The sequence below is a fragment of the Stegostoma tigrinum genome, chromosome 13, assembly GCF_030684315.1.
Source record: "Stegostoma tigrinum isolate sSteTig4 chromosome 13, sSteTig4.hap1, whole genome shotgun sequence".
Classification (NCBI taxonomy): domain Eukaryota; kingdom Metazoa; phylum Chordata; class Chondrichthyes; order Orectolobiformes; family Stegostomatidae; genus Stegostoma; species Stegostoma tigrinum.
This window is the reverse complement of record NC_081366.1, coordinates 37,701,197-37,724,329: the sequence shown is the minus strand read 5'-3', so window position 1 is coordinate 37,724,329 and position 23,133 is coordinate 37,701,197. Positions and strand designations below refer to the sequence as shown.

General features: G+C 40.9%; 1 protein-coding gene across 2 annotated transcripts in view; it reads left to right on the top strand.

The window, feature by feature from the left end:
• Positions 1-23,133, top strand: part of LOC125458512 (A disintegrin and metalloproteinase with thrombospondin motifs 2-like) — a 219,260-nt gene that overhangs the window by 43,009 nt on the left and 153,118 nt on the right. For both annotated transcript variants that reach the window (XM_048543837.2, XM_048543838.2), the window contains one exon: positions 11,020-11,179. In XM_048543837.2, the coding sequence (XP_048399794.1) occupies positions 11,020-11,179 (160 nt within the window). The remainder of the gene's footprint in view (positions 1-11,019; positions 11,180-23,133) is intronic.

Sequence of the window (23,133 nt, the reverse complement as noted above, 5' to 3'; positions counted from 1 at the left end):
CTAAAAATTCAACGGATTCACTAATGATCTTTTGAGGGAAGAATATCTACTGTCGTTACCTGGTCTGGAGATGGATGAACACAACAGGTCAAGTAGAATTAGAGGAGAAGGAAAGGCCAGTCCTGATGAAGGTTCCTAACCTGAAACATTGACTTTCCTGCCCGACTGATGCTGCCTGACCTGCTGTGTTCCTCCAACTTCACAGTTCTTGCTATCTCCTTTACCTGCTCTGGTCTGCAGGTGACTATGTGATGTGTTTATCCCTTAACTGCCCTCTAAAGTGGCCCAGCAATTCACTCAGTAGAGTGGCAATAATAGAGGCCAACAAATGTCAGTGATACCAACAACCCATTTTTATAATAATGACAGGCAAATGAATAGAACATGTGGGTAATAACATGATTCTGTTTTAATTTACTGCCCTAACAATGATAATTACAGGAAAAGTAACAGATAAAGCTAATAGTTGTACACTACTGTTATGCAGTTAATGGTATTCTTCACTAACTGGATGCTACAGTCAAACTAAATGAACATTTTGCTGACCACAGATATCATTGATACGATGTTTGCTGCAAAGTATAAAGGTTATACGTCTCAGTGATGCTTTTTCATCAATTTAAGTTTGCAACTGAAAGCCTAATTCAGGCTTTTTCTTGCAAATGATACAATGAGTTATAACACACCAGCTGCAGTTCAAAGCATCTCTCACCTTTTGCACCTGGCACACTGATTTTTCATTGATGCAATGCTAAGTTTTCATTTCCTAAAACAGCACTGAATTACATAGAATTCGAACCAACTACCTAATCAGATGATCTATAATTTTTTTATAATATTGGGCATTTGAGTTCAGGTGATGTGAAGTTTGGCAAATGTTGTAGGAGATTGATTTATTTATCCCCAGTGGCCAAAGGACCTGACTCGTTTGGTTTCCTGTTTGACTTTTTTTTGTGATGTGTAATATAATCAGTGCCATGGTTTGGTTGACAAGCTCTTTGAAAATAACATAATTGAAAACTTCTTTTATAATGAAACAAGAAAAGTTGGTAATGAAAGCCTTTGGCAACATCTTAAAAATTCTTTTATGCCCTGACTTGAGATATTTATGTGAGTTAATGCCATCTTTACAACACCAGGTTATCGTCCGACAGGCTTATTTGAAAACACAAGCTTTTGGAGTCTCACACTTCCTCCAGGTGTTCGAGAGAGAGGTGGCATCAGACACAAAATTTATAAAGAAAAGATCAAAGGATCACACCACTGATGAGGATGTATTAAACAAACCTAAGATGTTGTTAAATCTTTAATTGGTTAGAAGTATGGTTTAGAAGGGGTGGACACTAGGAAGTTGTTTCTGTTAGACGGGGAGACCAGGACCTGTGGGCACAGCCTTAAAATTAGAGGGGGTAAATTTAAAACTGGAATGAGACGACATTTCTTCAGCCAGAGTGGTGGGCTTGTGGAATTCATTGCCGCAGAGTGCAGTGGAGGCCGGGACGTTGGATGCCTTCAAGGCAGAGATCGACAAATTCTTGATCTCAAAAGGAATCAAGGGCTACGGGGGGAGTGTAGGGAAGTGGTGTTGAAATGCCCATCAGCCATGATTTAAATGGCGGAGTGGACTTGATGGGCCAAATGGCCTTACTTCCACTCCTATGTCTTATGGTCTTATGGTCTTAAGAGTTCAATTGAATGATATGTATATGTAAATCCTAGATTTTCTCTCAAGTCACTGCCCTGACAGAACTAAAGGTTTTCTCACTGTAATGAAGAGGTGACATTTTGGATCAGGCAGTGCATGTTAAGTGTGAGGCCTTTTTTAGAATCAGTTTGTGTTTTGGTTTGAAGTTCTATTTGTTCATGAATATGGTAGAAATTACTATTATGTTTCTTACCATCATGCTCCCTTTGAAATTTCTTTTTGGTGGTTCTTTCCATGAGCAGTTCAGCAATTATTTATAATGTGGAATTTGGTAATGCTTGACATGATAGTGACAAACTAACTCCCTTTGCTGCATATAACAAGCCACAAACTGTACTTCTTTAGGCCACGCATACGTTCAATGAGTGCCAGGGACAGTCTTATTTTCTCTGTTTTCCCCCTCACTGTGAAATTCTTTGTAGCATATAATGTGGTCTGAAAGAAATTTCTTCATATAAACCATATGTTTCATTTGGCAAAACATCAGTCTTTGCTGGCTTGGTTTTTGGAGTTTGGTTTAGATTTGTTTTTGGATAGCAGCCAAAAATGTTTGGATTTGGACAGCTGTTTGATTACAATTGTTAGGCTGCACAATATCATGGTGAATCAGTTTTTGCGATACAAGGTCTTTTCTAGCTGTTTTTTAGGTTTACTGTTACTTTATGAAAAGAGCCTGTTCAGAAACTCTGATACATTAAAGGGAAAGCTGGAATTTAACACAAACATTAATTTGGTGATCGGTGAGCGTGCATGCTTAGTCTAAGCTCAATCATAGTGAGTATAAAATGTTTTTTGTTTGCTACAGATTTTACTCAGCTGGAAAATTGAAGAGGTCTTCTAATATTTGACATTTAAAAAAAATCAGACATGACGATGCAACAGGACGCAGTCAGTCAGAATCAATACTAAGACTGAGCACCAAAATTCTGTCTGCGCATCCATTGAAATAATTGAAAATACAATGGATCGCTACTCAGAATCTTAGAATAATGTCATGACCCACTTGGGCAAGTGTGCTGATATTCAAATCCCATTAGTCCCAGGGTCGTCAGAAAAGTTAAAAATTTAAGCAAAGTATTCAAAAGTTCCTAATTTGCTTCCTGATAGATCTCAGTTAACAGAAAAAAGAACTGACCAGATTTATTTACTTAACAAGAACTGCTGCTAATAATAAATATATCAATTGTAACCACAGACAAATGAAAATAGTATTATCAACATCACCCTGCTCATTAAAACTCTACCTCCCCAACATCTTAGGTCGCTATACACACATACGAACATAGATAACCAAATATGGGGTTATGGTTAGAGGAAGTAAACACTGGGGAAACACAGTTCAATAGTACCACTCTGAGATTCAATGAGGTATCCTTTTTTGTTTTAAGACACCCTCTGTTCTCTGATACCTTGCTTCCAAATCATTTTCCATTCTTTGTAGGTACAGAGAATATCTCACTTTCTTCAAGGTTTTAGTTACTTTGCTTCAGCCAGGAGGTTTTGCTACCTCTGTTGTTGTTATGACAAGTTGTTTTATTTCATGAGCAGACAATTGTCATTGTTATTATACCGATGCCTTCTGGTATCCACAACTAGTCCCAGTTATATAAGGCAATCTGTGACTTGGCAAAGCACAGTCTGCATGCACAGCCCCAATGCTCTTTCTCCCCTCTTCCTGAACCCTTCATTGCTTGAACAAAACAGCAGCACAAACACAACTCACAGTAACTCTTCTCACAGTTCTTGTTTCAAAACAGTCCTTCTTCCACATTTTGGTCCACAATTTAAAATAAAGAAAATGAAAGATGCTGCCTTCACAATAGTTACAGCATAGCCTGCTGTCCATGCTGACTGTCTGCAAGAGCAATCCAACTGATCCTATTTTACTGTTCTTATCCTTTTGGCATTACAATTTTTTGCCCTTCAAATAATTATCCAATTCTCTTTTGAAAGGTCGAAATAATGACGGTCTGTCATTAGTTATCTGTCGCACAATGTGATTTTCACAATAATTGACTCACCACAGTGAAATTGGGTAGAGGATGCAGCAATTGATATGTGCCCTCTTTAGTCACTGAGCGTGTGTAAGAGCCGTCCGTCAATTGTAAACCAAAATGAGGTAGAACCGCATAAACTCTAGAGACTGAGAGTGACAATGGTAATGGCAAAGAAATTCTCCCCGTGCCGAATTTGCTAGCAGCGATGAAATAGCAGAAGAAAGCTACGCTGTAAGAAAAGCAGTTGTTATTAACTATATTGCAAAACAGAAAATCAAGCATAATGAAAAGTGTAGCACTAATAAACATGCAATTAAATAGTTTGTAAAGAGAACAGCCTGCAAATCACTAAAAAAGCCTATTTATCTTTAATAAAACCAAATCCAAAAAATAGATAAATGAATAATTAAATCTGCTAGTTAGTTACGATAACTATGTCTTGGAACAAATTGTAGACTTGGTGAATTATCAAACATCTACATGGTATTGGCAGGTGGGTTGAAGCTTGAACTGGATTGAAGCATAAGTTCCAAAAAGTTTACAAAATGTCTAATGCGTAATATGTGGTTCATGTATCAGGTGTGTAGAACTCCCTGCCTGATTTTACTTTTGACCCATGCTACCAAAGGTGTGCACTGTTAGTTTGAATTGCCCTGCACCCTACAGTTCAGAGATAATGGGAACTGCAGATGCTGGAAAATCCAAGATAATAAAGTGTGAAGCTGGATGAACACAGCAGGCCAAACAGCATCTCAGGAGCACAAAAGCTGACGTTTCGGGCCTAGACCCTTCATCAGAGAGGAGGATGGGAGAGGGTTCTGGAATAAATAGGGAGAGAAGGGGAGGCGGACCAAAGATGGAGAGAAAAGAAGATAGGTGGAGAGGAGAGTATAGGTGGGGAGGTAGGTAGGGGATAGGTCAGTCCAGGGAAGACGGACAGGTCAAGGAGGTGGGAAGAGGTGGTAGGTAGGAAATGGAGGTGAGGCTTGGGGTGGGAGGAAGGGATGGGTGAGAGGAAGAACAGGTTAGGGAGGCGGGGACAAGCTGGGCTGGTTTTGGGAAGCAGTTGGGGAAGGGGAAATTTTGAAGCTTATGAAGTCCACGTTGATACCATTGGGCTGCAGGGTTCCCAAGCGGAATATGAGTTGCTGTTCTTGCAACCTTCGGGTGGCATGATTGTGACACTGCAGGAGGCCCATGATGGACCTGTCATCCAAAGAATGGGAGGGGGAGTTGAAATGGTTTGCGACTGGGAGATGCAGTTGTTTATTTGGAACCGAGCGGAGGTGTTCTGCAAAGCGGTCCCCAAGCCTCCGCTTGGTTTCCCCAATGTAGAGGAAGCCACACCTTGTACAATGGATCAGTGATAATGGGAACTGCAGATGTTGGAGAATCCAAGATAATGTGTTTCCCGCAACACATCCCTCACACCCCGCCCCCGCCACAACCGCCCAAAGAGGATCCCCCTCGTTCTCACACACCACCCCACCAACCTTCGGATACAATACATCATCCTCCAACACTTCCGCCATCTACAATCCGACCCCACCACCCAAGACATTTTTCCATCTCCACCCTTGTCTGCTTTCCGGAGAGACCACTCTCTCCGTAACTCCCTTGTTCGCTCCACACTGCCCTCCAACCCCACCACACCCGGCACATTCCCCTGCAACCGCAGGAAATGCTACACTTGCCCCCACACCTCCTCCCTCACCCCTATCCCAGGCCCCAAGATGACTTTCCATATTAAGCAGAGGTTCACCTGCACATCTGCCAATGTGGTATACTGTATCCATTGTGTCCGGTGTGGCCTCCTCTACATTGGGGAAACCAAGTGGAAGTTTGGGGACCGCTTTGCAGAACACCTCCGCTCGGTTCCAAATAAACAACTGCACCTCCCAGTCACGAACATTTTCAACTCCCCCTCCCATTCTTTAGATGACATGTCCATCATGGGCCTCCTGCAGTGCCACAATGATGCCACCCGAAGGTTGCAGGAACAGCAACTCATATTCCGCTTGGGAACCCTGCAGCCCAATGGTATCAATGTGGACTTCACCAGCTTCAAAATCTCCCCTTCCCCCACCGCATCCCAAAACCAGCCCAGTTCGTCCCCTCCCCGCACTGCACCACACAACCAGCCCAGCTCTTACCCTCCCCCCACTGCATCCCAAAACCAGCCCAGCCTGTCTCTGCCTCCCTAACCTGTTCTTCCTCTCACCGATCTGTTCCTCCCACCCCAAGCCTCACCTCCATTTCCTACCTACCACCTCATCCCACCTCCTTGACCTGTCTGTCTTCCCTGGACTGACCTATCCCCTCCCTACCTCCCCACCTCTACTCTCCTCACCACCTATCTTCTTTTCTCTCCATCTTCGTTCCGCCTCCCCCACTCTCCCTATTTATTCCAGAACCCTCACCCCCTCCCCTTTTCTGATGAAGGGTCTAGGCCCGAAACGTCAGCTTTTGTGCTCCTGAGATGCTGCGTGGCCTGCTGTGTTCATCCAGCCTCACACTTTATTACCCTACAGTTCAAACCAAGAGATAACAAGGTGTAGAGCTGGATAAACGCAGCAGGCCAAGCAGCATCAGAGGAGCAGGAAAGCTGACGTTTCGGGCCTGGCCATTTAACTTGTTTTGGTGTAAGCTGATTACTTCACACTGAAGGAAGTAACACATCTAGGATTTGGCTGAAGAGGGAGATCAGAATGCATCTCTTTTAACAAATCTGATTGAAAGATTTTGAATCAAGCAGTGCAAGAACTGAGAATGAAGTGCAAATTTGAGGGGATGAAATTTAATGTCAGACCAGAAAGAAAAGTAAAGAGAAGAGTAAAAGGTAAATAATGAATGTTAGTATTTTAAAATTTCTACAACAATCGATATCTGAATGGGTGGAACTTTACACTTGTAATAATTAATTCAGTGCCTAAGATTAATTGACAGTTGTTAACAAAATGTCAGTAAAAAGGCATAATTACTTCAAATGACAGGAATTAACTTCTTGTGATGTCTAGTTTGCATCTATTGTAGAAATTAAGAACTTTGACATTTACTGTGTGTTGATGAGGAGATAGACAGCAGGGTGCCATTTTTATCAAGCTCAGAACGCCAACAGCAACTTATAATGTTGGCATTTAACAGTGTATCTGCTTGTTGCCTGAAGTTGCAATACCATTGTCACAAAAATAATAGTGAGCACAATTAGCCTTAGAGTTATTTGGACAGTAAAATTATGTTACATGCCATACCCAAGAAATTGTTGCCTGAAACATCAAAAATAAACTTGTAAAAACTAGCGATTGTTTAAAATTGGACTTTTGGGCACACTCTAGTACAAATGAGCTGTGGACACCAATTTTGCATCCTTGTATAGCTAACCACTTGTACCATTGACAAAATATATAGTTTAGACCTCAAATCAGTAGGTTGTATGCCCTGGGGATAGATAGGAAGTGAATAGGATGACCTAACTGCCACCTGACAGTGAACAGTAGAGGCCAGAAAGCGCAGCTGTTGTGCTAACTAGAACAGCCCACTGGAAGTCCAGCCCCCTATTCCCAAAATCATCACAAAAGTTGAAAAGATTTTATTAAAGTATGCGAAATCCCCAATTTACCTGGTTCTGAGGAAAGTTCATTTAACCTGAAATGTTAACTCTGATTTCTCTTCACAGACGCTGCCAGGCCTGCTGAGCTTTTCCAGCAACTTCTGTTTTTGTCCCCAATTTACCTGTAAGACTCAGACTCGGATTAACAGAATACACAGGCCAAGTTTCCGAACTGAACAAAAACTATTATTTATTACAAATAAATAGATTTTAACCACCGGTAAACAACAATGAACTCCTGACATATAATACACCAATTAAAAGTCTAACCCTCCTCTAACACTCACCCCTTAACACACAAACATACAGACTGACAAAAATAATTGTTTTATGAACGGAGGAGAAAAACTACTTGAGAAACGGTTCAATGGCATCTGTCCTTAACAACTGATGGAGGGGATCCTTTGGTTTCCCCTAGTCCTTTAGTTCCCTGAGCTTTTTCTTCAGGTTCTTTGACTTGTTTTATTTTAGGAGGCACAAAGCAGCAGACTCTAAATTAAAAATCTCTGACTTAATGGTTGAAAGCAACCGTTTACAGCAACTGCTGGGAGAAAACAAAGCTTTCTTTTGACTTCAAGTATTTTTCTGGTGAAATATGGAGAAAGAGAGAGACACCACCTCTCCTTCCAGAGATACAAGGGCTTCTAGCTGTATCATTAATACCCGAAAACTACCCAGGATCCAATTTGATGGTTGTTGCCAGGCTGATGAACTTGTGCATCCAGAATTGGTCACAATTCCACAAACTAATCAGCAACTTGTTGCTGGCCAAAGTGTATTTTGTATATACACCCCAGTACTGAGTCATTCTTCTCTTACACCTTCTCCCACTGTTTGCAAAGTAATAATGTAATCACAACCCTCAACAAGTCTTACTAACTTGCTTTTTAAAGGTATAGGAGTTCCCTTCTCAGTCATTTACCCAATCAAAAGGAAAGTAAATAAATATAGGTAAAATAAAAATATGTGGACTTTACATGTGCTAAAATTCCATGCTTAAATTTTGACATTATAAAGATTCAAGGAACTTTTTTTAGCACTGGAAAATACAGTCTGCACTGTAACCTCTGGTTTTATATTGTAACAGTTACCATTAACAATGATAACAACATCTGTCTAGACTACCACTCAAATCTGTACTAATGCTTAACTTTCAGGTAAACGTTCTAATTATAATAAAGAGAGCAATTCATAATAAAGCAGTTGAACATTTCAGTAAATGAGTACAAGCCTATGATATATAGCAGTGTCAGCATTAATTTTGGTATGATTGTTGCAGGTGACCATATATTGAAATGAAAGTGCCTTGTTTATCTGTTCAGCATTGAGCAATAAGCACGAACTGTTATTTCCATGAAATTCCAACTGCGTTTCATGTTTGAAGGGATGATCTTTGAAACCACACGTTTGTTAACTGTTAACAATATTTATAATGACTGTTTCTTTTTACACAAGAATATGCTGGACCAGAAGTATATTCGACCGTTCAACTCACAACAAAAGCATTTTGATGAATTATGTGACTAGTATTTAAAAATATGGACAAAGAAACAAAGTGGGGGTGTGTAATAGTGAAGACTGTGTTGATTAGTTATCAGCTGTCCTGTTGAATGTTATGAATTCTGTGCCATAATTACTTTTTGCACAGTATAAGTAAATGTCTATTTAGAGCAGCTGGTAGAATCAGGCACAGGCTGGGCAAAGGATTGTACCCTAGCCATGGTGTCAATCTGACTTCCAGTCTATAGGCATGGGATTGTTCCAGTATCATCATCTGCTTGCTTGCTTTATTACGTCCAAGTTTAGAGAACTTTATTTTTAAAAGAAAATAATTATGTGACTAATTATATGAAACAGATGATTAAAGCTGTGTTGTTGAACCAGTGTGTAAACAAAACCTCTTGGTTAACATTCTTTAAAATGAACCTTAGAAGTGACTACGATGTTAGTGGACCATCTCTTACTTCATTCGTATGACACTCATCTGCCATTTAATTCTATTTGCACGGATTAACAGCTCTAATAGTGGGCTAAAAAAAAGTCATGTGATTCACCAAATGTCATCAATAATATTTTCTATCTTCCTCTGAGCTATAAGGTTTTCCATATATCTTTCTATTACATTTTAAAGCCCTCATTTTTATTCTTTTCTTTGTCATGTACCAAAATGAATAGCAACTGATTCAGAGACAGAGAATAGTGACTTGGCCCTTTTTCTTGCCAAGTCCTTTATTATGGCTCTCTGTTGCAATGAAGATGTGCAGCCCCAGTGGTGGGTAAGATAGATACAACACTGCACCTGCCCAGTCCAAGTTGAGCAGCTTTTCTTTCCACATGAGCAGACTGCTGGATGATGCTGATGTGGTGAGTTGGACTAGTCATTAGTATTCAGAAAATATCAGTAAACGTTGTGTCTCACTGATTTGGAAAAGATTTCACTAGGTCACTGAAAATAATCCAAATGTCAATGAACATCTGACTGAGCATATAGTTTTCTCCATTCATAACATTCAATATTACATTTATAGATAGCTCAGACAGCTTCACCCTAGTGAGACACAGTAAACTGCAATCTGTATTTTTCATTTTTAGTGAGGCCTTGAGGCCTGCAGCAAGAATGACCGTTCATGTCAGGCGTTTGAAACACATTAAAAGGGTGATCGGGAGGGGGCTGAAAAATGCAACAAATAAATTGCCCAAAATCCAAAATCTTTTTAGTTGTGATGGGGCAGCATGGCAGTGCAGGCTTAGAGGGCTAAAGGGCTTGTTCCTGTAGTGTAATTTTCTTTGCAGTTTGAGAACATGTTAATCCTTGGTACATAAATATTTAGTAGCATCAGCACTGACTAATTTAAAATATTTTGGTCCATTTCTGCAAAGATTTGTAATTTACTTTTCCTAGTAATAACACCGGTGTAATACTGGGCGTAACCATAGCTTAAATCATGACATGATCATGCTCCTGTGAACTCCCTGTATAACTAAATGTGAGGCTGGATGAACACAGCAGGCCAAGCAGCATCTCAGGAGCACAAAAGCTGACGTTCCGGGCCTGGACGCTTCATCAGAGAGGCTCTCTGATGAAGGGTCCAGGCCCGAAACGTCAGCTTTTGTGCTCCTGAGATGCTGCTTGGCCTGCTGTGTTCATCCAGCCTCACATTTTATTATCTTGGAATTCTCCAGCATCTGCAGTTCCCATTATCCCTGTATAACTACTTTGTATGTCATAATGAGGCCAATGGGTTTTAGTTTACACAGCAAGACAAACTGAATTGCAGAATGTGATACGCTACCAGTAATAAAAATATCGAAACCCAATCTAATGAAAGGAATTCAATGACTTCTTCAGTCACCTTGAAACAGTGATCATGGTCAAGGGCCTGCTCAGCAGTGGTGTTCAATTGTACATTGTCGATTTTTTCTGAGTAGTCAGCTCTATTACGGTTGTCTATCAAATTTTCCATGTCTTATAGTGTTGACGTGTATGATAAAATGTGTTTTTGCTTTTAATGTCAGACCAAGGAATGACTGCTGTGTTATTCCTCATAAAGTATTTAACTTTTATTGTTTTTAAAATTCTAAAATGATGGAAATCCTGTGGGTATTTGAGCATGTGAAAGCTTTACCTGTGTAGTAGAACTGCGTGATCGCTGCATGAGCAGTTTTCTCTCATTTAAGAGTGTCTTATCTCTGGTCCTGTCACTCAGGCTGGCATGATTCGGACAGACAAGGATGAGTTCTTTATTGAACCACTGGAGAAAGACAAATTAGATGAGGAAGAAGAAAGTGGAAGAGTCCATGTGATATACCGGAGGTCAGCTACCAAGAGACCACATCCTGCATCAACAAGTGATGTCCATTCAGAAGGTCAGTAAACATGTAATTGTTTTCATAGATTCAAAGATTCATCACCTTTTGGAAGAGTTTGAATAAAACTTAGGTAGAAATTCCCCATCGGGGAAACCAAGCAGAAGCTTGGGGACCACTTTGCAGAACACCTATGCTCGGTTTGCACTAAACAACTGCACCTCCCAGTCACGAACCATTTCAACTCCCCCCTCCCATTCCTCAGACAGCATGTCCATCCTGGGTCTCCTGCAGTGCCACAACGATGCAGGAACTTCAACTCATATTCTGCTTGGGAACTGTGCAGCCCAATGGTATCAATGTGGACTTCACAAGCTTCAAAATCTCCCCTCTCCCAACTGCATCCCAAAACCAGCCCAGCTTGACCCCACCTCCCTAACCTGTCCTTCCTCCCACCTATCACCTCCTCCCACCTCAATCTCCACCGCCATCTCCTACCTACTAACGTCATCCCGCCCCCTTGACCTGTCCAGCCTCCCTGGACTGACCTATCCCCTCCCTCCCTCTCCACCTTTACTGGCTCCATCCCCACTTCTTTGACCTGTCTGTCTCCTCTCCACCTATCTTCTCCTCTAAACATTTTCTATCGCCTCTCCCTCTCTCCCGAATCATTTCAGAACCCTCTTCCTCTCCCTCATTTCTGAAGAAGGGTCTAGGCCCGAAACGTCAGCTTTCCTGGTCCTCTGATGCTGCTTGGCCTGCTGTGTTCATCCAGCTCTACACCTTGTTATCTCAGATTCTCCAGCATCTGCAGTTCCTACTGTCTCTGCAACTTCTTTTTATTGCTGAATGGATTCTGTTTAAATGATTTATATTCTTTGCTTTTTGTGAAGGCTGTTCAATGCTTTCACCTGTTTTTGAAATGAATGGAAATGTGAGACTGTTGGTAACATTTCCTTTTTAGGCAGTGGTGAAGATCAGAACTTATATAAATCTGGGAAGGAAGTACAAAGGTTTCCAACATTTCTATTTCTATTTGTGTGAAGAAAATAATCTACGTGTCTTGAAAATAACCAATTAATTACTTTTGAACGACAGTCAATATTGGTTTTAGGCTGCTGTGACAGAAACAAGAGGAAAATAAGCTAACAGCCAACCTCTCATGTCTTCCAGTGTAATTGCAAAGTGTGGGATGGGCTCGTTTACATTTTCTGGAGAAGTGTCTACACCATGGTGATGCTGCAGTGGAACTCACTGACCAGATCGGATTTGGGTTGTGGTGGTGAAAGTACAATGCCAATTTACTGATGTTCAACCCATTAATTATAGGGCCAAGTATGATTATACTGAACAGTATGTAACATTGGCTGTTATTAAGGTGCATCAAATGGAATTCATTGGGGGTCATTGGTGACTTCCCAGAAATCTCCTGAAAGGGAGAACAGTTAGGCATAAGAAACTCTCTGCTGCTCACTTCCATCCCTAAGCAAGGGAAGGAAATTCTTGGCCAATCTGACAAGATTTGGAGAGGGAGTTTCAGCATGTGAAGTCTGGATGGTTGATGTCACTGCCATTAATGGTAGAAATGCAGACATGTCCAGGAGGGAAAGGAAATATTTTGGGATTTATTCTGTTGCTGGAGGTTACAAATATAGGGCTACCGGAGGGATTAACGTCATATTTTGAAGTATTGCGAGTCTGGCATTCAATGTTTTTTTCCCTTCATTCATGGTATGTGGGTGTCACTGGCTAGGCCAGCATTTCTTGCCCATCCCTAATTGCCCTGGAGAAAATGGAAATGACTAGGCTACTTGAACAGCTGAATTTCTTGAGGGTGTAGGTGCAATCATATTGCTGTAGAGAAGGGAGTTCCAGGATTTGATCCTGTGACGGTGAAGAAACGGAGATACACTTCTAAGTCATTCTAGTAAGTGGTTTGGAGAACGTGCAAATAGCTGTGTCCCCATATATCTGCTACTCTTGTCCTTCTAGATGGTTGTATGTGTGGAAGGTGCTGTTGGAGCAGCCTTGGTAAATTACTGCAATGCCTTTTGTCGATGAATACTTGCCAAACTTTTTCCATTGTGATGCCACTTAGCAGTTGTGATAAATTTTGAGACTCAGTGAGGAAAATATTGAGGGGTAAGTAGACCTATTAAAATGAATGGGTGGAACTATCTATCTATCTGTTAGTCTGGAAGCAAAACTGTTATTACAGACATTGCAGCGGAGCTTGTGGCCATGAAATTTCATCTTGTGATCCTATTTGGAGTCCCCTCCTCTGGGAAGTCTTATTGGAGATGGTACACACTGCTGTCTCTGTGTTTTGGTGGTGAAGGAAGTGAATGTTGAAGGTGATGAATTGTGAGCTCAACAGGCAAGCTGTTTTGTCCTGAGTGGTGTCAAGCCTCTTGAGTGTTGTTGGAGCTGCACCTATCTAGGCAAGTAGAGTGTTCAGTCAACTCCTGATTTTTACATTGAAGATAATGTCCAGGCGTGCAGTGAGTTACATGCCACAATGTTCTTAGTGTCTAACCTGCTCTTATCAGATTTATATGGCTGGCTCAGCTCGGTTTCTGGTAAGTGGTAGCCCCCCAAGATGTTGTTAGTGGTTGATTTAGCAGAGGTGACGCCATTGAACGCTAACTGCTGATGGTTAGAGTCTCTTTTATTGGAAATTTTCACTACCTGGCACTCCTGTGATGTGAAGTTTTTTGTCAATTGTCAGCCCAAACCTGGATATTGTCCAGGTCTTACAGTATGGGGACAGGGACTGCTTCAGTATCTAAGGAGTGACCAATTCTGTTGAACGTTGTGCAATCACCTGTAAAGATCACTGCTTCTGACCTTGTCATGGAGAAAGGCCATTGATGAAGATGGTTGGGCTTGGGACATGACCCTGAGGAACATCTGTAAAGATGATCTGAAACTGAAATGACTGATCTCCAACCACCACAACCATTTTCTTTCATGACAGGTATGATTGACTGCAGAGAGATATCCCCTGATTTGCATTGACTCCAGTTTCGCCCAAACTCCTTGATATCACATTTGGTCAAATGTGGCTTTAATGTCAAGGAAAGTCATTTTCACTAGACCCCTGGAAGTTAGCTCCTTTGATCATGTTTGAGTTAGGGCTGTGATGAGGTCAAGACCCAAGTGGTTCTTGCACAACCCAAACTGAGTGTTAGTGAACCTATTCCTTTGCAAGTGCCTCTTGAAATCACTGTTAATGACCCCTTCCATCACTTAGTTGATTGAGACTAGGCTGGTACAGTATTTGGCTAAGTTAAGTTGTTTTTTCTCCTCTTTGTGCATGTGACGCAGCTGGACCATTTTTCACATTATTGGATACATTGTAGTTGTATTAGAACATCTTGGCCAGGGGTGTAGTAAGCTTGTGGAACACAAGTCTTCAGTATCATCACCAGAATATTGTCAGTTCTGTAGTATTTATAGCATCCTTGCACCTTTAGTAGTTTGGTGATTATCATCGGGAGTGAATTGAATTGGTAGAAAATCTGGGATACTTGGGACCACAGACAAAGGTGGAGTTGGATCATCCGTTGAGTGCCTACAGCTGAAGATGAATGCAAATACATCAGCTTGGTCTTTAATAATGTGCTGGGCTCGCTCCTTTCATTGTGAAAAGGATACTTGTGCAGGCTTATCCTCCTATTGATTGTTTCATTGTCCACCATGATTCATGACTGATGTGCTGAGACTGCAGAGCTTGGATCTGATCAGTTGGTTATTGATTGCTATGTCTATCACTTGCTGCTTCTGCTATTTAACACACAAGTAGCCCTTTTTTTTTAGCTTCACTAGGTTGGCACCTCATTTTAAGGTTTGCCCCAGGACTTGCACCTGGCATGACCTCCTGCATTCTCATTAAACCAGTGTTGGACTCCGAGCTTGATGGCAACATAGGATGGGGGATATTCCAGGCCATAAGGTTACAGATTATGGCGAAATACAATTCTTCTGTCGCTGCTGATGCCCAGTGCCTCGCGGGTGCCCAGTTTTGAGTCGCTAGCCTGTTTGAAGTCTATTCCACTTAGTTGGTGTAATGCCTCACGACATTATGGAGAAAATCATCATTATATGAGAGACTTTGTCTCCATGTGACTGTGCAATGGTCACTCTTCTAACAATATTGTCCTAGATGGATGCATCTGAGTCAGGTAGGTTGGTCACAAAAATGTTCTTCTTTTTATTGGTTTCTTCACCACCTGCTATTGACATGTTCCAGCAGACATGTCTTTAAGAAATTGGCCAGTTCTGTCAGCAGTGGTGCCACTGAGCCACACTTGGTGCTGGAGGATTGGGTAACTGGTAGGTGGCAATCAGTGGGAGATTTTTTTGCCCATATTTTACCTGATGGCATTAGTCTTGATGTGATTTGGAGTCAATGCTGAAGATTCCCAGGGAAACTCTTTCCTAACTATACATCAAAGTACTGCCAACTGTGGTGGTTCTTTCAGCCATAGGGACAAGACATAGCCCAGGATGGCGAATGTGGTGCCTGGAATATTGTCTGTAAGGTATGTTTCTACAAGTGACTAAGATTGTTGCTTGACTAGTCTGAGACAGCTCTCTCAAATTTGGCACAAACCCCTAAAATGATGGGAAGGAGGATTCTGTGCCATTGCCAAGGATTGTTGTTTGTGGTATTAGATTGATGCCAAATGGTCTTTGTAGATATTTGATACAATTGAAGTGGCCTAACAAGCCACTCAAAGGGCAGTTAAGAGTCAAATACATTGCTGTGGGTCTGCAATCACATGTAGGCCAGATCAGGTAATGAAGGCAGATTGCCTTCCCGAAAGAGTCTTGTGAACCAGATGGGTTTGCATGACTGTGAACAGATTGTGGTTGCCATTTGATTAGTTTTTAATTCACTTTTTTTTCAACTAATTAAAATTGCACCATGTGTAATGGTGGGATTTGAAGCAGTATCCCCAGAATTTTAGCCTACGTTTCTGGGTTACTAATGATATTACCACTATGCCACTGCCTCCCCTCAACTTACAAGGAAGCACAGTAAGTGAATGGGACTAGAGCTGTGAGTTGGAATATAGGCATCATAGTTTTGGATGGAGTGGAAATTAGGAAAGGAATGCTGGAGAGTGAGGATAGGTTTTTCAACAGCAACTGCAGTGAGCAAATGTAGATGATGATTTCACTGAAATGGTAGGACATAGTTTCTGTTATTTAGAGAATCTAGAGTTGTCAGCATAGTCAGGACTAAACAGGATCTTGCAGTTAAGAATAACTGCCTCAACCCATGAATATAATTGGGAAGTATGCATACAGGTATAGCAAGGGGACCAAAGTCTAACACTAAACCTCGCTATGCCTGTATGCATTCTTCCAATTTCCTGGATCTGAAGGGTTCAGAAGATTGTTAATTGGAATGGTGTTTACACACAAGTGTGAATACTGGAAAAGTAAAATAAAAACTCAAAAAGCTAGAAAGGCACAATAAAGAAAGGACAGGATAACATTTGAAGTTGAGTTCCATTAGAACAAGGGATTATGCCTAATTTACATGAGACATGGCATAGAGTTCAGCCCATGGACCCTTCAGCATGATACATACCTGGCTTATTAGTAAAACAGCTCTTACAACATAGAATTTTAGATTATTTTCATCTATTCCCAAAGCGCACTTATATTTGTTCGGAATTTAAAACATGCGTCAGACTCAGCATGGGTTATGAACCATCTCACAAAATGCAATTTGAGGGCAATTTCAGTTTCAGATGAGCTAAAATAATTCTCCCAATTTGCCTAAGGCATTTCAGACTACATGAATTATTTTTCCAAACCATTTGTTCCAATAGGGCTAAGGTTGATCGCATGAAAGATTAATGACCATAATGGCGCCATCAAAATGGATGTTTAATAATGATTAAAATATTTTTATAATTTAAGATGCTCCATTTCAAAATTCTTCTAAAATGTTTGAATTGTGTCCATAATGCATGAACATCTGCGGTGACACCAGTGAAACGACTAGAGCTTTATTTTGAAGACTGAATATGTACTGGCATAGCTCCGAGGGGAAGATTCAATTCCTGGACTCCGTGACATGAGACCAACGACTTGCCTAAGAAAATATCATTAATTCAGAGAAAGGATAAGGTTTTGTCACCATGGTAACCAGGCATATTCAGAATTTCTGTATAATCTGGGATTGAGAAACCAAAACACCAGCTCTGTCCTGTAAATATAAGCCTCGATCAGTGGATAAGTCACCAGCTCTGTCCTGTAAATATAAGCCTCGATCAGTGGATAAGTCACCAGCTCTGTCTTGTAAATATAAGCCTCGCTCAGTGGATAAGTCACCAGCTCTGTCCTGTAAATATAAGCCTCGATCAGTGGATAAGTCACCAGCTCTGTCCTGTAAATATAAGCCTCGATCAGTGGATAAGTCACCTGACTGATTTCATTGGCTGGCTTGATTTCTTCTAGGTGGAGAAACCACTTCTTTGCAATTTATGGGCATGTTTTATAATGATATATCTTTTCTGCAGAAAAATAGTCTTATTGTGCCTTGTTTAGAAATAAACAGTTTAGCTGCCCAGATCAAATCCATCCATACTGAACTGCATTATTTGAAATAAGTATGTACTTAACTTCTAATTACTTTACATTAGTTCGATTCTATCAGACTTCATTACGCTCAGTAGGAGAATGTAGCAACCAAATATTGCAGTAATTGGCTCCAAAAATTGTGATGATTAATTGAGGAATAATAAATTAACCTAATACCACGAAAGCTTCTGTATTTTACTTAACATAGTTCCACAACATCTTTTAGACAGGGCTTAGGTTTAGTTTGAAGACACCACTCTCTGACAGGTCAGCGTTTCCTTACTGCTGCTGTGAATTCCTGAAGTATGACTCTGGTAGATGGAAGCTTCTGTTTCCACATGCTGGTCAAAAACGCTAGCCTGTTAAAGTGAGAGATTTAATTCGAGAAGAGACAACATCTTGAGTAAGAGAGTTACAAGGTTCTCAAACTTCCTTCTCGAGTTAGTGACTGAGCAGAAATGTGGGATGGAAATTTCCACTGGTATGGCTGATGGACAGAACGTTGGTGAGACATGGTGAAAATTAAAATGTCAGATTTTCCATATTTTAAAAAAAATTCAGTTTTCTGCTCAGATTTACCTGTCAAGTTGAGAAACTTGCAAATGAATGGCAACCACCCTAATTCCATGCATTTTCATCTCATTGTTAGCTAACCTCACCTCATTACTACGCAGCTTTCAATTCTCTCCTTCCCTGAGAAACTAGGTGCCAATTCCTGACCAAAGGTCAGAGTGGAAACCTGATGGCAGCAGCTTGATTTTTTTTCCATATCTTCACCACAATGTCCCTGCAAACTCCGTGGACACCCTTTATCCAGGCAAGTTGACGACAGCAAACCAGCAGTTGCACCATATCATCGTGTTGTCTTTCAGACCATCTTTTGACCTGCAACCTTCTGCCAGATTGTTTTGCATGCAGGGATGAACACACATCTCATGGATCAATGCAGCATGCACCTTATGACTCTCAGCTTCATTTCTTCATGCTCAAACACTTTGCACTCACTTGGAGGCTGCCAATCTCTCTAAATTGCGTTGATTTTAGCGCAGAGAGTGGCAGCAGTTTATCATGGCACTGAGAACTGAACAGGCACAGGGGTGCGCATATTACTGTTCAGCATCATGCTCCCTCTGATGTACAGTACGTGCCAGCAAATGTACTGTATGTGCTTTAATCAAAAAGCTATGTGTGAAAGTCAACGGGGCACATTTCTTGGTGAGGTCAAAGAGGGCCCACTTGTCTGTCATCAGCATGCAGCAATGCTCCGGTGAATTACAGCACAAACTGAAGGAACAACGTCTCACCTTCAGACTAAGCACTTTACAACTTTCTGGACTTAATATTAAATTCAACACCTTCAGATTGTGAACGCAGTTGGGCAGTTAGGCACACCATTGTTCTGCAATCCTCACATTCCAATCACTTAATCCGCTCTATCAACACACTTTCTTCCCCAGCACTCCATCCCCCTCCTACCATTGCATAATGCTGCCCCTTCCACACTTCACTTCAACTCCGACGAAGAGTCGTCTAGACTTGAAACGTCAGCTCGCTTTCTCTCCGTGGATGCTGCCTGACCCGCTGTGATCTTCAAGATTTTTGTTTTCAGGGCTGTGGTCAATTGGGACGTACCACCACAGTTAGGCAAAGGCTCATCAATTACAATCCAGTAGTCGGCCATGGTGATGCAGGTCATGCAGAACCACTATGTCGCTTAGAGTTATAAAAACTGAAACAACTGCGGATGCTGTAAATCAGGAACGAAAACATAAGTTGCAGGAAAAGCTCAGCAGGTCTGTCCGCATTTGTGAAGAAAAGATCAGAGTTAACATTTCATGCCCAGTGTGTTCTGGGGAAGAGTCACTGGACCCAAAATGTTAACTGTGATTTTTCATCTTCATAGATGCTGCCAGACCTGCTGAGCTTTTCCTGGCTTAGAGTTATGTCAGTCACTCGATTCACTTCAGAAAGAGAATCTTCAAGCAAACCAGGATCAGCAAACCAATTTTGTTTTTATCGTCCTGTGACTTTTATCTTTATATCTTTGTTTATGAATTTTGGCATGTAACTTTACCACCTTTTACTTGAACAACTTTAAATACTATTAATGTGGTCAAGACAGCACATGAGAGACAAAGAAGTGTTTGAATCTATATAACAGAAATTAGAGTAAATCTTCAAGGTAAGATTTTTATAGAAATATCATAGGAAGATGAGGAAATTCTACTAAATGAATCATTCATATTTTTCTGCCCAAAATGAAAACTGTAAACAAATTCTTCTCTGACCTAATCATTTTTGTTTGGAATGTATAACAGATGTAGAGTTTAGTCAGCCATATGTCACACAGCAATTCAAAATATTAAATACCATAAAGTGGGGCCAGATGAGAGAAACCAGGAAAGTTAAAAGTTTTTTTTATGCTTGCAAAAAAATGGTTAGTGTGGAATGCATTCCAGCAAATAATGATAAAAGGAAATGCACCTTTTTGGTACAGCAAGACCTTGCTTTGAAAATGGTTTATTAATGGTGGCTGTGAAAATAGATAGGGGCAACACAGGGAAGTGAATTGATTGATTTTATATAAAAAAGGTAGATGATTAAATATTTCATATAAACAATATCTCCTGGTCTTGTTTTGATTGCCTGAGTGTTTTCCAGATTTACCTTTTCCCTGGGTTTCTTTGTCGTTTCATGGTCACTGGATGGCATGGCTCGGAACACCTCCCGGGTGTTGGTAGGAAGTGTACACTCATGATGCATTGGATGCCACAAAACTGATGCAGCCTTGATAGAAATGCTGGTCTTGTCCACCTTCTCATATTTTTATGTTCAATTAGGAGGAAGAGAATGCAAAAGCAAGGCGTGATATTCTACTTGTGTAAAAGCATGGTTAGAGTCCAGCTGGAGTATTGGGCATGCCACTCACTGCAAATGAAAAGGAAGGAAAAGCAAATGGTGCAATATTGACTGAATACAATGTTCCCAAAATGAAGAGCACAATTATAAACAGAGACTTGAAAAGCCAAACCTTTTTGTCTTGTTTGAACTTCAAATGCTAAAGGGTGGGCTTGATATAGATGTTACAGATTATGAAGGCATATCATAAGGTAGGTACTGATTTGGTTCCATTGATTAGTAGGATGGTAATTTGACACAAGATTCTTCCAAAAAGATTTAATGAGAATTTAGAAAGCATTTTATAAGACTATCAGACATAGGGGTAGAAGTAAGCTTTACAGGCCATCAAATCTGCTTTCAATCAACTCCACTTTCCTGCTTTTTTCCTTATAAACCATGATTCCTTTACTGATTTAAAAACTGTCTATTTCAGCTTTGAATAAAGTTAACAGCCCAACCTCGACAGTCCTCTGTGGCTTGAATCTCCAGTCTTTTATTCTGAGATCTGTGGGCCTAGACTCTCCCTCAAAGCGAAACAACCTTTCTGCATTTACCTCATGAAGTCCCCAAGGATCCTGTATGTTTCAATAAGGTCACATCTCATTCTACTACATTCCAATGAGTACAGGCCCAATCTACCCAACCTCTTTTAATAGGTCAGCCCCTCCACCCCAGCTATCAGCCTCATGAACTTTCTCTGGATGACCTCTAGTGCCAATATATCTTTCCTTAGATAAGGAGTCCAAAGCTGTTTACAGTATTTCAGCTGTGATCTGACTAATGTCTTATATAGTTTTGGTAAAACTTCCCTATTTTTATACTCCATTTGTTTTGTAATTCATGGACAAGAATTCCCAAACGTTCTATAGCTTTCTGTAGTTTTGCTCCATTTAAATAGTATTCAACTCTTCTTTCTGCTCAAGTGCATAACCTCACATTTCCTCACATCATATTCCAACTGCCTCCTCATGTAACCTGTTTATATCCCTCTACAGACTCTTTGTGTCATTCCCATCACTTGCCTTCCTCCCTATTTTGAATTATACATAAACCCAATGATTGGTACATTCACTTTCCTCATCCAAGTCAGTAACATATAGTATAAATAATTGTGGCCTCAGTATTAATCCCTGTGGCACATTACTGGTTGATTTATTAATTTAGAGTATGGGCAAAACGTGGAATCACTGCTGCCAAATACAGCAGATGCTGGAACTCTAAAACAAGCGCAACAGTACTGCCTGAGTTCTGACTGTGCAGGTCCCTGACCAAGCTTCCTGCTTCTCCCTGACTGATGATGCATTCATCTGCGAACTGATTATACTGGACCCACAGAACTGATGGCGGTCCACTTCTCAGACAGTACCACTGCCCCTGACTGCCCCACTTGGATGCCTGACCACATCCAAGTCCCTGGACTGTGAGCAGATGGTGTCCTTAACGGATAACACCAGGAACTCCTGCTGACAGCACCCCCTCTTGATCTGGCTGAATCTGACAATTCTCCTTCCAACTTTGAGACGCGACCATTTGGTTGAAGCAAATGCAGTGTGTTTGCCACGTAGTCTGTTGGCATATACTGCGGGTACGAGTTTGATATAACATAGTGTCATGCAGCAACATGTCCTCCCTCTTGAATGATTATTGCTGGCAACTGTGACAAACTGCCTGGCTTTGTGTGTGCACTAAACAGCAAGGAAAGACAGAATTACTGTGAACCTTTACAGTGCTACCAAGGGGACAAAGCACTGAAAGGCTTCTGATGCTGTCAGCAACCAATAGGTGCTAAGTGAGTGAACACTTAGGAAAAAGAGAAGGCCATTTGATCCTGCTTCATCATTTAATAAGATCATGGCTGATCTAGTTGTGGTGTCAGCTCCACTTGTCAGTCTTCTTAACCTTTGACTTCCTAGTCTATCAAATGTCCATCTAATTTGGTCTTGAATCAGATTAAAGACCCAGCCTGTAGTATATTCTGGGGTAGAGAATTCTCTGAATTCTCAATCTGAGATCCTTTGAGAGAGAAAAAAATCTCATCTATTTTATTCTGAAACTATGTCGTCTATTTTCAGTCTATTTCATAAGAGGAAGCTTTCTGTAAGTATCCAAATTGTATACGTTTCAAAAAAGTGAACTCACTTTTTTGGGTGCCCGTGGATAATGGCTTAAGCTGCCCAACCTTCACAAGATAAGCCGAGGAATGAATTGCATAAATTTTGTCTGAATTGCTTCTAAAACAATTATGCCAGTTTATGTTTGAAAAAAGAGACCAATAATTGCAATTAAACTTCCCGATGTTTATATTCCATGCCCCTTGCAATAGACAGCAACATTCCATTTGCTTTCCTAATCACTTACTGTATCTGCATCCTAACTTTGTAATCCCGGTACATGAATTACAAATGACACCTCATCATCCTGTTCATCATCATTAGTGGTCCCTTGCAGGCAAGGATGGCTTTCTTCCACGCTAAGGGTGAGTATGTAGGTTGGTATACAGATGGTTACGGCTA